At 39.8% G+C, this 14,422-nt stretch overlaps 1 protein-coding gene across 1 annotated transcript in view; it reads right to left on the bottom strand.

Annotated features, from left to right (window-relative positions):
* DOCK2 (dedicator of cytokinesis 2) overlaps positions 1–14,422 on the bottom strand; it is a 658,261-nt gene that overhangs the window by 471,255 nt on the left and 172,584 nt on the right. Inside the window, exon 25 of the mRNA XM_006864832.1 lies at positions 10,922–11,028. Coding sequence (XP_006864894.1) covers positions 10,922–11,028 — 107 coding nt within the window. The remainder of the gene's footprint in view (positions 1–10,921; positions 11,029–14,422) is intronic.

A 14,422-nucleotide genomic window follows, 5' to 3' on the forward strand; every position in this document is an offset into this window, starting at 1 on the left:
GCAAATTCCCCAGCTATAAACCCTCTGAACCTCCAAACATACCTTTATATTTGTTACAGAGTTCCAACACCAACTCATGAGTCCTCTTGACCTGGCAAAGACTATACTCATCAAATATTCCATGTGCTTCCCTTCACTTCCCAGAATCCCTTGCTGTTAGGTTGGAAACTAGTGACACACTCTGACCAAAGAGCTGTGGAGAAATTGACAGTTGTCACTTTCAGGCTGAGAGAGTTAAGAATGGTTGTACTTCCTCTTTTTTCCCTGTTGCAGGGAACATGAAGCAGTTGCACAGATTCAGAAAATATAAAAGGTATATAACATTCATCAACTTTGCATAAAAAAGAAATAAAACTTTACACTGTCAAACTTCTATGGTTTGGGATTACTACCACAACATTACATTCCAATACAATAGTATCTTAATACATTGTGTCATTTTTGGTCACACTGAGATGAAAGTTATTAAGCTTTCTATGCTTCCATGTCCCTAACCATAAGATGGGGATACTAATGTTTACATCATTGGGTTGTAAGAATTTAATGTATCTTTATGTTCTTTCCAGTGCCTATGGAGCTCTGGTGGCGCAATGTTTACAAACTTAGCTGGTATATTGTTGGTGTTGTTAATTGTATTTAATAACTATAAATCTCTCCTTTAAGTTGTTACTGACATCATTATTCTATTGTTGTTATAACAATAGATATAAGATGTGATCATGTAATAAATAGCAAGTATGTCTCAAAAACCCTGTTACATGTTTACATACATTATCTCATTTTTGTAGCAAAAGAAATGGAGAACTCAGAGCGGTTCCCTTTCAAAGGAACGTATGAGTAAATCAGAATTAGAACAATTGCCTGAAACAACCACAACAGTCCATATTCCAATAATGACACTCCTATGCACATTAAGATGAAGACCCCAAAGCTCAGTGATATTAAATAATTTGACCAAACACATGAAAAATGCAAGAGTTGTGAAGACTTTTCTTCAATTTCAGCCCAATGATGCAATGATATGATGATTTGAAAAGATATACCCCTTAGAGTGCTAGTACCACCACCCACCTCCAGTTGCCCAGCTGATGAGAACTGAGGTTCAAGCAGCTATAAATGGTGTAGGAAACAGGTCTGTATTGATAAAAGGAAAACTAGCTACTTTGTGCTCAGAGAGCAGCTTCTCAATAAAGTTTGCAGCAAGAAAACCTACCAACTGAAAATACACACTGAAACAGTTTCCAAATATCTATTAGGACTCATGGAGTCCTGGTATGGTGCTGTGAGTTAATGCACTAGACTGCAAAGTCAGTTTGAACCACAAAGTCAGCAGTTCAAACTCACCAGCTGTTCCTTAGAAACCCTTTAACAGGGTTGCTATGGGTCAGAACTGACTCAACAGCAGCACTAAGCAACAACAGATTATGTCTCCTAGTCACTTGGTTGTTCTCTCTCTCGGTCATTCTCTTTCCGTCTCTGTGTCTCCTTTCCTCCCTCCCTCCCTCTTTCTCTGTTTGTTTTGGAAGTTGAAAAGTGAGCAATGTGGATCTGAAAGCAGTTTTCACTGAACCAGATGGTGTATCCGATTAGCATCAGACTAAAAAGACACATTACTTAGAGATTAGTTCTCATAGGAACGAATCTGTTCCAAAGGAGCAGAAGGTTTGGTTTCCTTGCAGACTCCCCTCAGAGAAGCCTTCCTCCCACCATTACCACCAGGTAGATCCAGGCTTACACTGGAGGAGATAGCAAATGTGTCCAGACAGATTTCTAGATTATTCTCTCACTGAATCTTGAAATCATTCACATAGGGGCCAACCATTCTGTTTGTAAACGTGGCTTATCATGACTCCTTCCTCCCTCATAGCCCTGACTACAAGCCATCCTATAATATTGAGTCTGCACAACAACTCAATGTTGTGTGGTTGTTCTCATTTCACAGATGAGGAAATGAAGACTTAAAAGGATTAAGTGACTTACTCAAGTCACATAGCAAGTAAGAGGTAAGGATAACTCAGGTGAATTGACTCCAAGGAAGAAAAAAAGGAGGTGGGGTGGAGAGAGAGAGAGTGTGTGTGTGTCTCCAAAACAGCCCCAAGGAACAAATCATCATAAAGGGTGGTTGTCATGGGTCTAAATTTATGTTGTTGAGGTCTCTAACAAGGTAAACAACAAAGTGAGACACCAAAAACTTTTCACTCTTACCTAAAATTTCTCCTCTGGTGGTGGTGACGGTTATGTGCCGTGGAGTTTGTTCTGACTCACAGTGACCCTGTACAGGACTTCTGAGGCTGTACATCTTTATAGGAGAATAAAACCTCACCTTTCTCCTGCAGAACAGTTGGTAGTTTCAGACTACTGACCTTGAGGTTCATAGTCCAATGCGTAACCATTACGCTACCAGAACTCGGCATGTATAATCTGCACCTTTTGCAAAAATACTCTAGGGAAATAAAGTGAATGTTGAAAAATCTATTCAAAGTCAGAATGGGAAGCATATAGAGTCCAAAGTCTTTTTTATTTCATAAGCTCTACATTTCTCAGACTCTAAGGGGGAAAATGATGTCACTTCCAGGGACACACAAGGAGGCTTAACTTGGGGTTACATGCAACTTTCAAACATGAAGAGACTTCCTTATTGCAAAGAATCCAAAGATCAAAATCGCAGTTGGAAAACTGCTGGGAGCAGCAGAGATAATAACCACCACCCAATATGAACAGCTGATAATTTGACCCACATCACCCAGTCCTTCTGACTCATGGCAACTCCACGTGTGTCAGAGTAGAGCTCTGCGCCATAGTGTGGTCAATGACTGATATGTTTTCAGAAGCACAAGTCCAGGCCTTTTTTCCCTTGTATTTCTTGATGGATGTTTTGGTTATCAGCAGAACACATTAACCATTTGTATCACCCAGGAACTCTAGGACACTATGCCACCTAATGTTGTGATACGCATTTTAAATGTGTTATCAGTCTCACTGAGCCTACACAAAAACCTTCTAAAACATATTACTATTATTCATACTTTGCAGGTAAGCTAACTGAGGTTCAGAAAGCTTAAGTAAATTGCCCACAGTCACACAGGTAAGGGGATGAACAAAGAATAAAAACCCAGATCTGGTGTGACCAAGAAACAGCACTCTCACCCAGTAAACCACCCCTTCTCCATCCAATGTTCCTGAAGATAGGCCAACAGAGTAGTATGCCAACATTCCAGAAAGCGCTTAAAAGCCTTCTGGCCCCTCTGTTTGATGTCAATACAAATGTTCAAGGCGGTAAGTACAAGCTAATGTCACCGACAATACTCCAGGCAGTTTGCACATCTGGCAGTTAAATGAGTGTGGGCTCAAAAGAAAATCACGTCCCTGAGGCTCAGGACACTTCACAGGAAGAATAGCAGAAAGAATTTCATTATAGCTCAAACTTGGCCAGAGGAATAAAACTCACCTTATTTAAGGGTGTATAGTGAGACACTCACCCAAGAGCAATGGGTACCCAGGAAGCACACATGAATACAAATTTCATTCATTTGGCACATGAGGAATTAAGAAGGCCTAAAGTTTGCCTTTGGGGATATTTTGGTAAGAGGGTCCACTTAGAAAAATAAATAGTGGAGGAGGAGTTACCTTTCCGTTGTGTATAGGATCATATTGCTTCCACGTAAGCAGCAAGAATGCATGGACTAATTATACATTGCAACCTCTTGAAAATGGGTCCCCAGAGAGCCCTTGGTTTGCCTCATTTTCATTTCTGTATGCATTTCAAGGTAAGAATATTGCATTTCTTTTGTAATTGTATACAATGTGAAGGCTGGCCTTCTGTCCATTAATATTAATCAGAGGGCTTTTGCTGAATCTGAAACTCAGATCACAGCAGATATCCAGCCTGGCCTGTGATTGCGCTAAGCCTCAGGGGCCACAACCCAGCCCGTGAGATGTGCTCCAATAAAGGACTGATTCTGCCATCCACAAGGCTGGAATTGCCACCACATGGTCATTCCAGGGCTGTGCTAGCACTCCAAATGGCCTCCATGCTCAGCTGCAATCCCTGATGACCACGGCAGCCTGAACAGTGAAGGAGAGCCAAGTGACCCTGCTCTCTGAGCCTGTACACTACCATATGTAGCTATAGTTGTCCTTGTCACATCCCTAGGATAGGACTCAGTTTGTCTCTATAGTGACACCACCTCAAGTCCAGGGAGGGACTGCCAGGGCAGGCAGGGGCAGGAGAAGTCTTTGAAATCTTTCAAAGTGAGAGCAATTCATTCTGATGCAGTAAGCCAAGTGCCTTGTTTAAGAAGCCACAACCACACAAAAAACAAAACCATGATTTACCAGGATGAAACTCCAAATGCCTCACAGAAACTACCTCAGACAAGCAAAACACTTATGTGTTAGATTCATCTGTTGTCACACATTCGTGTAAATGGTCAGGAAACCATGCACATGAATATCAAAATCACCTGGAGAACATTTTTCTTCCTCATGCACCCCTCCTACCCTTAACTGAAGGGATAGATTTCAAACAGCAATTTCAGATGCGCTAGACTCAACCACCGGGTATTTGAATAAAAAAAAGAGAAAAAAAAAAAAAATCTTTACAGTGAAGTGTTTCCTGAATATTTCTGTAATTACCAGGCAATTTGCATAAATTTTCAGGCTTCACTCTCTGAATAAACTCCAGTTTGGGGACTGCTGATCTTGTCCATGCTAACACCTCTTGTTTCTGATACATGCTGCTTCTAATTCTATCACGGACACCAGGACAGACAGAAAGGAAGTTTAAATTGCAATGGCTGTCCATATAGTACTTACTGATAAGAGAGGTGACCTCCAAAAGTCATTGTTGGTTTTTTTGACTTTTGCAGAGAGGAATGATATCAAGGGGGATCCCAAAGTATTGCTGAAGATGAGGTACGAGCTGAATGCTGACTTCTAAATGAGGCCTCTACCACATATCTGTCAGTTTATCATACTGTGGTGGCTTATGTGTTGCTGAGATTCTAGAAGCTATGCCACTGGTATTTTAAATACCAGCAGGGTCACCCATGATAGACAGGTTTCAGATGACCATCTAGACTAAGACAGACCAAGATGAAGGAGAGGAAACTTACTTGTGAATCATCAGCCACTGAAAACCTTATAAAAGTCATCAGAACATTGTCAGATATAGTGCCAAAAAATGAGCCTCTCAGGTTGAAAGGCACTCAAAATACGACTGGGAAAGAGCTGTCTCCTCAAAGCAGATATGACCTAATGATATTAATGGAGCAAAGCATTAGGGACATTCATTTGCTGATAGGGCACAACTTAAAAAGAGAATAAACAGCTGCAAACATCCATTTGGAAAGTACAATGCACAAAGTATCAAATTAGGAAAACTAGAAGTTGTCACAAACAAAATGGAACGCATAAAGATCAATACCCTAGGACATCAGGGAGCTAACATGGACGGTATTGCTATGACTCAGAACTAACATGACAGCACTTAGTAACAACAACAATGACGTCTTCATTGCAGAAATCGTTCTTCAATAACATAAAAGATAACAATACACTTGGACCTTACCATACAGTGTAAAGGTATAAAACAGTGGGACGAGTTGATGAAAAAAAGCCTTCTGGTATTCATAAGGCTTTCAGTGGCTGAAGATTCAAAAGTAGTCTACCTCTCCTTCTTCCTAATCTGTCTTAGTCTGCAAGCTCAGCTGAAACCTGCCTACCATGCTCTGCTGTTATTCATAAGGTTTTCATAAGAATGAATGTGTTTTACTGAGTATGCAAGGACATTTGACTATGTGGATAATAATAAATTATAGATAACATTGCAAAGAATGGGTATTCCAGAACATCTCATTATGCTCATGAGGAACCAGTACATAAACCAAGCAAGAGGCAATCACTGGAACAGAACAATGGTTTTAAATCAGGAATGGGGTGCACCAATATTGTATCCTTTCACCATTCTTATTAAATCTGTAGGCTAAGCAAATAATCAAAGAAGCTGGATTTTATAAAATAAAACATGACATCAGAATTGGGGGAAGAGTCACTCACTACCTGTGATATGCAGATGACACAACCTTGTTTGCTGGAAGCAAAGAGGACTTAAAATACTTATTGATGAACATTGAAGACTACATCCCTCAGCGTGGACTGCACCTCAATGTAAAGAAATCAAAAATCCTCACCACTGAACCCATAAATAATAGCATGGTAAACAAAGAAAGGTTTGCAATTGTCAAAGACTTCATTTTGTGTGGATCCATAAAGGACACTCATGAAAAGCAGCAATCCAGAAATCAAAGAACATATTGCAGTAGGTGAACCTGCTGCTGATTCATCAAATCTGTTCTTGAGATGATCTCTACATTCAGGTGGGATATGTTCAAGATCATGTTTTAGCTCTTGTAGACTTGGTTTAATGTTCTTCAGCTGCAGCCTGAACTTGCATAAAAGCAATTGATGGTCTGTTCCATAGTCTGCCCCTGGACCTGTTTTGACTGATGATAAGGAGATTTTCCACCGTCTCTTTCCACAGATCAAGTCAATTTGATTTATATGTATTCCATATGATACGGTCCGCTTGCATTTTCGCTGTTTAAAAAAGGTATTTGCAATGAAGAAGTCATTGGTCTTGCAAAATTATATCATGCAGCCTCCAGTATCATTTCTATCACCAAGACCATATTTTCCAACTACTAATCCTTCCTTTTTGTTTCCAGCCTTTGCATTCCAGTCAACAGCAATTATCAATACATCTTAATTCAATGTTTGATCAATTTCAGACTGAAGAAGTTGGCACTGAAGGAAGAAGTCCAAAGTGCTCTGAAGGCAACTGCAAAGAACAAGACTCTGGGAATTGATGGACTAACAATTAAAATCTTTCAACAAACTGATGTGGCACTTATCTATGCCAAGAAATCTGGAAGTCAGCTGGACAACAAATTGCAAAAAATCCATATTTTTGCACATTCCAAAGAAAGGTGACCCAAAGGAATGCAGAAATCATTGGACAGTATCATTAATATCAAATGCAAGTAAAATTTTAATAAAGATAATACAAAAACGCTACAACAGTATACTGAAAAGGAACTGCTGGAGACCAGATTCAAGTAAGTATACAATTACTGATGTCATTTGGATTTTGCCTTAAAGCAGAGAATACCAGAAAGATACCTGTGTTTTATAGACTACAAAAGACTTTCAGTTATATGGACCATGACTAGCTATGAACAACATTGCAGAGAATAAGTATTTGGGAAAGCTGAATTGTATTCATGAGGAACCTGTACACAAACCAAGAGGCAGTTGTTCAAACAGAACAAGGGAACATTGACTGATTTAAAATTAGTCAAATCAAGCAAAGTCTTGCATTAGGCAAATCTGCTGCACAAGACCTCTTTAAAGTGTTGAAGAGCAAAGATGTCAGTATGCAGAATAAGGTGCCCCTGACCCAGCCATTGTATTTTCAAAAACCTCACAGGCAAGTGAAAGTTTGACAATGAATAAGAAAGACCATTGAAGAATTGATGCATTTGTGTTAGGGTGTTTGAGGAGAATATTAAAAGTACTATGGAGTACCAAAAGAACAAACAAATCTGTTTTGGAAGAAATACAGCCAGAATGCTCCTTAGAAGCCAGGACTTGGTCTCTCACACTTTGGATATATTATCAGGAGGGACTTGTCTCTGGAGAAGGACATCATGCTTGGTAAAGTGGCAGGTCAGTGAAAAAGAAGAAGATCACCAATGAGATGGATTGGCACAGTGGCAACAGTAACGGGCTCAAGCTTAGCAATAACCTTGAGCTTGACATAGGTTTGGGCAGTGTTCCGTTCTGTTGTGCATAAGGTCTCTATGAGTCGGTACTGACTTGATAGCACATAACAACAACAACAACAAATCTTCTGCAGAAGACTTCTTTAAAGTGTTCAAGAGCTAAGATGTCAGTTTGATGACTAATAAGCAACAGACCCAAGCCAGGGTATTTTCAATCACCTCATATGCATGTGAATGTTAGTCAATAAATAAAAAAGGCAAGAGAAGAATCCAAGCATCTGAATTATGGTATTGGTGAACAACAACAACAAAGTACCATGGATTGACAGAAGAACAAAAAATCTGTGTTGTAACAAGTACAGCCAAAATATTCCTTAAAAGCGACTATGGTGTGACTTTGTCTGTCATTCTCTGAGCATCTTATCAGGAGGGACCAGTCACTGGAAAACGACATCATGCTTGGTAAAGTGGAGGTTGGTAAAAAATAGTAAGACCCCCAAGGAGATGAACTGACGCAGTGGCAGCAGCAATGGACTCATGACAATTGTAATGATGGTGCAGGACCGGGCAGTCTTTCATTCTGTTCTGTACAGGGCCACTTGGAGTCAGAACTGACAGCAACTAACAACAGCAACAAAACACAAATTTTGTCTGGTCATATCCAGAGGAATTTCAGGCATCCAGTTCACTGACCGCAGAAACAGAGAACCTCAAGTCTCCTGACATTGGATGAATGTCAGAGGATCAAGTCCTTAAAAGAAATCAGCTTAGAGTATAACTTCTGATCGCAATGTCTGTCCAATCCACTGCTAGTCCCTGATCTCCAGGAAATACCATTAAAGTAAGAAGGTTAAGTACAAAGCAGTTGTATAATATGATACTATCTGAGTCATAAAAATGATAGTAAAAGACCAGGAGAATATATACTATATATACCTCTGATTGCTTATATATGTAATGTTTCTAGAAGCAAACAATGGAAACTAAAATCTTTGGCTGTTTCTTAGAGGAATCAGGATGCCTACATTGCAAGGATCCTTTTCATGTAGTACCTTTTCATACGTTTGCATTTTGATCCACATAAATGCATTAGCTACTCAAAAATAACTTAAAATTCTAAAAAATGTGAATTCCTGACCATCTAAGGTGCAGCTAGATGGTCTCTCCATGTGCAGAAGAAGGAAGAGTTATGAAAATTTAAGATTCTTGGAAATCAATTAGTCCAGCAGACTAATGGAACATGTGAACATCAGTCTCAATAACTCTGAGGCCAGTAGAACTAGAGGGTGCCTGACTAGCACTACCAACTGCTCTGAAAGGGATCACATTAGAAGGTCCCAGAGAGAGTAGAAGAAAAAGCGGAAGAAAACTCAAAATTATAAAATAAAACAAACCAAAAAAGACCAGGCTCACTGGTCAGAAAGAGACTGGAGGAACCTGAGACTATGGAAAGAAACTCACCCACACAGCCCAATTTTCAGCCAAGCAGTATAGGTATATAGGAGTGACTATATGCCTATGTTGTTGTTATGCGCTGTGGAGTCGGTTCCGACTCATAGTGACCTTGTACAGGGTTTCCGAGGCTGTAAATCTTTATGGGAGCAGAACACCTCATCTTTCTCCCACAGAACAGCTGGTAGTTTCAAACTGCTCTCCCTGAGGTTTGCAGCCCGATTCGTAACCACTATGCTACCAGAGCTCCTTAGATACCTATTGTGGTGGTGGTTATGTGCCGTGGAGTCGGAACTGACTCATAGCAACCCTGTACAGGGTTTCCATGGCTGTAAATCTTTACAGGAGCAGAAATTCTCATCTTTCTCCCGCAGAACAGCTGATAGTTTCGAACTGCTGACCTTAAGGTTCGCAGCCCGATTTGTAACCAGTACACTATCAGAGCTCCTTATATACCTATAGTCATTTCTATATATCTGTACAGTACTAGTAAGGTCTGCTCACCATGGAAGGGTCAGTCATTCAAAATAAAAAGGCAACATGTCCCTAAGGACAAAGTTGAGAAGGGTTGGGAAGGTCAGTAGAATGGAAATAGGAACCGCAGGGAGGAAGCGGGTCAACTGTTGTTACATGGAGGGGATTCTATCGTTGAGATGAAACAAAGTGTAAGATTTGTTGAATGTAAAAGTGAGAATCCTGTCTGTAAACCTTCACTCAATTCATAATAGAAAGTTTTTTTTTTTTTTAAACCTGCAAATTCTTACTAAATCAGAATTTATAGGATGGCTCTCAGGACTGCGTTTTAACCTGCTTGCCTGTTTATTTTTATCATTGTTGTTGGCAGCTGAGTTGGCCTCCAACTCATGGCAATCCCATTAACAAAGAGATCATATCACAGCGTTTTCATCAGTTGCTTTTTCAAAGTCGATCTCCAGGCCTTTCTTCCTAGTCCATCTTAGTGTGGAGCCTCCACTAAAACCTGTTTCAGCATCACAGCAGTACACAAACCTCCCCTGACAGGCAGGCGGTGGCTGTACGTCACTGTGCACTGACCAGGAACTGAACCCAGGTGTCCTGCTTGGAAGGTGAGAACTCTACCACTGAGCCATCGCTGCCCCCAGTTTATTCTCACACACTCTATGTTTTTGGGGGTCCTAGTGTGGTGCTGCAGGATAATGCGCTAGACTGCAAGGACAGGTTGAGCTGCTGGGTCAGTGGTTCAAACCCACCAGTCTCTCCTCAGAAACCTTATACAGGGTTGCTATGAGTCAGAACCAACTCAACAGCACTTAAAACAGCAACACTAAATTCTGAGAACTCTTGCATTAAAAGTTCCTCCTTTCTACCAAAAGAAACTCCACCCACTTTTCCTCAAGGAAAGCAAATATAAACAATACAGAAAGTAGGGAACCAAAAACCTTACACCAGAATGATTTAAAGCATAGGACTCCAAACTCACCACCTCATTAAACTTGCTTAGGAGAAATAAACGATGCAACCTACAGTTTCTTAAAATCAGTTTAGATTCTGATTATCTAAATTGTCAGCGACTTTTGATTTTTCATGCTTATGAGGACCCAAAGGAGTTGTTAGAGAAGAGCCTGGCAGCTTGCCACAGCCAGCCAGGCCTTCCCAAAAAACCTGTGTGTGGCTCACAGCACAACTCACACCAAGAAGCTTTGCCTTACCTTGCTTTTTAAATAGGTTGCTGCGGACGATTTCATTCATGGACTGTACTTTCTGTTTCTGGAGTTTCACAGGCGGGATGCAGGTGTAGAACTCATATAGGAGCTGGCTGAGGGCAGGAAAAACAGGAGCAAGTTAGAACAACATCTCCCATATCATCTCACTCACATCCCATCCCATGATGGAAAATTCAGTAAAGTCAGAACCTACAGTGTTGACGAGCAAAGATGTCAGGACTAAGCCATGGTATTTTCAATAGCCTCATATGCATCTGATACAGGCCATGGTATTTTCAATTACCTCATATGCATATGAAAGTTGGACAGTGAATAAGGAAGACCATAGAAGAATTGCTGCATTTGAGTTATGGTCTTGGAAGAGAATATTCAAAGTACCATGGACTGCCAAAAGAACAAACCAATCTGTACTGGAAAAAGTACAACCAGAATGCTCCCTGGAAACCAGGATGACCAGACTTGCTGCTCATACTCCAAATATATTGTCAGGAGGGACCAGTCCCTGGAGAAGGGCACCATGCTTGGTAAAGCGGAGACTCAGCAAAAGAGAGGAAGACCCCCAACTAGATGGATTGCACAGTGGCAGCATCAATGGGTTTAGGCATAGCAAGGATTGTGAGGTTAGCTCAGGATCAAGCAGTGTTTCGCTCTGTTGTGCATAGGGTCACTCGTAGTCAGTACCAACTTGGTGGCACCTAACAACAACAACAGAACCTACAATGACCTTGTTTTTCCAGTGCACCATGAATTCCTAGTGAAGTGTCAGGTAGAGAGCAATTTCTGACACAAATACATAGTAAGTCTGTATAGTTGGTGATGGTGTTGAACACTACTAGCTTTCAAAATGTGAAAAAAATCAAACTACCAATAATCCCAAGCACTTACTATGTGGTAGCCAAAGGTTTATAATTTACATTCATTGAACCTCACACCTCTATGAAGTAGATAAAATAATTATTCCAACTTCACAAGTGGGAAATGTAGATTCTAAAAGGTTAAGTAACTTTTCTCCAGCTTAATACACTTGTCTTAAACCAAAGAAACAAGGGCTTTAAATCAGTTCTCTGACTTTATTACTAGACCATTTTATCTACTAATGCTTCATTAAGATTTATAAAGGTGTTTGTTTTTAAAATTATATGTAGGTAAACCTGTGAAAGCCAAAACCTGTGCAAGGCAGGAACTGCCAGGGAGTCTAGTTGAGTTCTGTTCTCACTGACATGTAGGAGAAGGGCTTCAATAAGTTCGTGGAAAAATGTAATTAAAATATAATGGAAATTATCTACAAACATTTTGGAACCCTCAGACACACACACACACATACAAACACAAAGGTAAATCTAAAACATTGCTACAAAATCAAAGCAATCTTTATTAAACAAAAATATCAAAATGTGATATTTTTCTTGACATCTCTCCTCCATCTAGGTCTATGCAATTCTGAAGGTGATCTTTCCATCTCTCTAACCCTTCCCAGATTTCTGCACTCTTTAGTTTACATCGTGCTGCAATTTCAATTCTGGCACCCTCAAGGTATTCAAATCATGTTCCTTTGAGTTTTCACAACAAAAAGACTGCTGAAGAGGAAAGTTATGGAGGGAAGCTGAGGTAGTTTCCCAACAAATTCTTGTAGGACAGATCTGGTACCCTCGAGGAATGAGCAGGTGCATTGGCATCATGGAAAAAAAAATACCGCAGCACAACTTTCCTGACCTTTTGCAATTTGGAATTTTCTTAAAATTTCTTCCTAATAAGCCCCCATGATCGTCCTGTGTCCTTTGAGACAATCTACCGAGATTATAATTTGGAATTTCCCCAAAACAGTTGCCATAACCTTCTGAACTGACCTCTCTGCCTTGAATTTAACTGCTTCAGCACATTCTCTCAGAAGCCACTATTCTGACTGGGCCTTTTGTTTTGTTTTGTTTTGTTTTGTTTTGTTTTGTTTTGTTGTTGAAGGCAACCTAAAGAGACTAAGACAAGTAGATTACTGAGAAAACTTGTCTCCAGTCTTCTAGTGATCATGCAGACATGTTTTGTTTAGAATAAACCAGTGCATGTATGAATTGCATCCTTTTAGTAGGAATCTTTTTTACTTTCATTGGTATATGTTTATCTAAAGCGTCTTCAAAAACATGGAAAATGCATATTATGAAAAACTATGCATGGATTTCTTTTCTCTTTTTTTTGCACCAAAATAAACTCATACCAACAGTGGCACTACAGGATAAACACCATACCACAAGGTCAATTTGAACCATAAGATCAATGGTTCAAATTCACCAGCTGCTCTTCAGAAACCCTATATAGGGTCATCATGAGTTGGAACCAACTCTATGGCTCTTAACAATGACTTTTCTAACATGTCTGACCAGGATCTAATCTAAGACACTAACAGGATGAAACAAGCCATTTGAAAAGAGCCCCAACCAGAACAATGAATTCTACTACAATTGAACAAACATTAAATTTATGGGGAAACTTAAGTGGAAGAATGGTGAAATCACTGATGCTTTATGAAAATTTTATTGGGACAATACCTCAAAGAAATCATCAGTTTACAAATGAATAGCTTGGTTTTTGTTTGTTTTTACGCTTTGTGTGTGTATTGGGTGAAGGTTTACAGCTCAGACCAGGTTTCCCCTCAACAATTCTTACACATTTTGTTTCATATCACAGATTGCAATCCCCACAATGTAACATCATGGATCCCATTTCTTTTCTGTTTCCAGTTATCCTCCTTGCCTAGTCCTTTTGAATTTTGTCCTTGGGCAAACGCTGCCCATTTGAAAGAGTAACTCATTTTATGTAGAAAAGAAATGGTATTGAAGATGAAGCCTCCCAGTGGCAGACCATCCACATCAATCTGTGAGGAAAAAAATTATTTTTGCTCATGCTCTAATTGAAGAGCACCAGAGATTAACAATAGAAACAATGGCCAACATCATAGACATTTCAATTGGGTCCCTTTACACACTTCTGACTGAAAAACTAAAGCTGAGCAAATTTTCTACTTGTCAGCTATCAAAATTATTGTGCCCAGATGAAGCATAGCTGCCAATGGAAATTTTAAAACAAGTGAGATCAAGATCCTAAAGCATACATCTTGGAAGAATTGTAATAGAATTGTAAAACGGTTTAACCAGTACAATCCTGAAGACAAAGTACAATCACATAATGGCTACCAAGAGGTGGAAGTGGTCCAGTCAAACCAAAAGTGGACCAGTCAGGAACAGTTTTTACAATGCTCAAGGCATTTTATTTGTTGGTTTTTTAGAAGGCTAAATAACACCATATACTTTTTATGAAAGTTTCCTAAGAAGTTAGCCAAGTTTTAGAAGGAAAATGCCCTTGAAAGTTCACCAGATCCTCTTCTTGTTCATTCTTCTTATCAAGCAAGGGCAATGTTGTGAGCATTTCAATAGGAAATCATTAGACATCCACTTTACAATCCTGATTTGGCTTCCACTTACTCCTTTTTGTTTC

Source organism: Chrysochloris asiatica, unplaced genomic scaffold, assembly GCF_000296735.1.
Source record: "Chrysochloris asiatica unplaced genomic scaffold, ChrAsi1.0 scaffold00071, whole genome shotgun sequence".
In the NCBI taxonomy this organism is placed as follows: Eukaryota; Metazoa; Chordata; class Mammalia; order Afrosoricida; family Chrysochloridae; genus Chrysochloris; species Chrysochloris asiatica.